The following is a 1,755-nucleotide window of genomic DNA, read 5'->3' as shown; positions in this document are numbered from 1 at the left end:
TCAGAAATCCACCTGCCTCTACCTCCCAAGTGCTGGGATTAAAGGTGTGTGCCACCACTGCCTGGCTAGTGACTACTATTTTATTTTCCCCTAAAAGAATGATTTTTAAAATCTTTAAAGACTAATTAATTTGTTATTGGTGGTGGTGATGTATGTATGTGTGTGTGTGTATAATGGGAGGGACATGGTGTGCCTCAGTGTACGTGTGGAGGTCAGAACCACTTTTGGAAGTCAGGTCTCTCTTTCATCTTTTACACTGGTCCCAGGAAAGGCTTATACGGCAAGTGCCTTTCCCTACTCAGCCATCTCTCTGTCCCTATACTGATTTTTTTTTTTTCAACTTCCACAAGTGAGACTCCTGGGTTTGCCTTTTAAACAGGTTTTTTGAAATGTAATTCACATACTATACAATTTATCCATATACAGTGTTTAGGTAAAAATATCTTAGTGATCTAAGCTTAGTGTCTCAATGATTTGTATTCTTCTAAATGAATATTTTTTTCTAAATGAGTCATGCTCTGCCTTTTTTCCCTGTAATTTACTTTTTCTTCCTTAGAATGCACTCTTTCATATGATAGCTGCTAAGATTGTTCTAGTGTGACCACAATCTGCTTTGTTTTACAGTTTATTCTTCTCTTTGGAGGAATCCCTTATCTCTGGAGACTGTCTGGACGGTTTTGTAGTTCTGCTGGCTTTGGACCAGAATATGAGGTATGTGATTCCTTCACCTGGATTGTTCAGCTTTTATTTTGCTTGGTAAGCTTTCCACTGAAGTTGCCTTTTTGGCTTCTATCATTGGTAGACTTGCCTCTTGGTCTCTGCTCTCCTTGTCTGTGCATGGATTAGCATAAACCATAATATGTTTTATGCCATGACAAAACACTATGACCAAAGCAGCTTGTAAAAGAAAGCATTTAATTTGGAGCTCATCATTTCAAAGTCCGTGACCATCATGTTGGGGAACATGGCAGCAGGCAGGCATGATCCTGGGGTAGTAGCTGAGAGCTCACCTCTGATTCATGAACAAGAGGCAGTGACACACCTTCTCCAACAAGTTCACAGCTCCAAATCTTACCAAACAGTTCCATAAACAGTACCAACATTTAAATATGTGAGCCTGTGAGGGCCATATAGCCAGTTACTGTAACTCCAGAATTCCGCTGACTTCACAGTTGATTTCCCAATCACATATTAGCTTATTTGAGTATCATAGTTAGCAGGTGACTTTGTTCCATGTGCTGAGTCAGGGAGTAAGGGTTTTGTTTGTTTTGTTTGTTTGTTTTTAATGCGTTCATCATCCAGTGACAATGGGAAGATCATGCCCTCTTTTTAACTTCTGTAATGCTAAGGTCATGATAGCTTGTGTTCACATTACATGGTGAAACAGCCATTTGATCTTATTCACATGGAAGGGAGCTGGGAAATGTAGTCTTGATTACACAGCTGCTTGTTGGGAACAACCCTATGCAATGGTAAGAACCTCTATTTTGTGGAGCTTAGCAGATACTTTTGAGGCATGCACATTAAACAGACACTTTAAATTAAGACAGAAAGTCTATCTTCTGGGCAAAGTGTTAAATGAATTCACCATCTATAATGAGTGCTGCGGCCTAGCTTCCTGACTTTCTCCTGGAAGCTGCCAAGTCATTTTACCTCCTTCCTTACTGATTAAGTCAGTGCAGCCCATGTGCACATGTTTGTAGGGACATCTACTGGGCCATGGGCAGCTAATGGCTGCTCTCCCTTCCAGCCCTG

The 1,755-nt window shown here is 40.7% G+C and overlaps 1 protein-coding gene across 2 annotated transcripts in view; it reads left to right on the top strand.

Moving 5' to 3' along the window:
• Nucleotides 1–1,755, top strand: part of Zmpste24 (zinc metallopeptidase STE24) — a 44,002-nt gene that overhangs the window by 9,897 nt on the left and 32,350 nt on the right. For both annotated transcript variants that reach the window (XM_031378523.1, XM_031378522.1), the window contains one exon: nt 625–711. In XM_031378523.1, coding sequence (XP_031234383.1) covers nt 625–711 — 87 coding nt within the window. The remainder of the gene's footprint in view (nt 1–624; nt 712–1,755) is intronic.

This window comes from Mastomys coucha, unplaced genomic scaffold (genome assembly GCF_008632895.1).
Source record: "Mastomys coucha isolate ucsf_1 unplaced genomic scaffold, UCSF_Mcou_1 pScaffold18, whole genome shotgun sequence".
In the NCBI taxonomy this organism is placed as follows: Eukaryota; Metazoa; Chordata; class Mammalia; order Rodentia; family Muridae; genus Mastomys; species Mastomys coucha.
The sequence above is the reverse complement of the archived record's forward strand: the minus strand, read 5'-3'. Positions and strand labels throughout refer to the sequence as shown.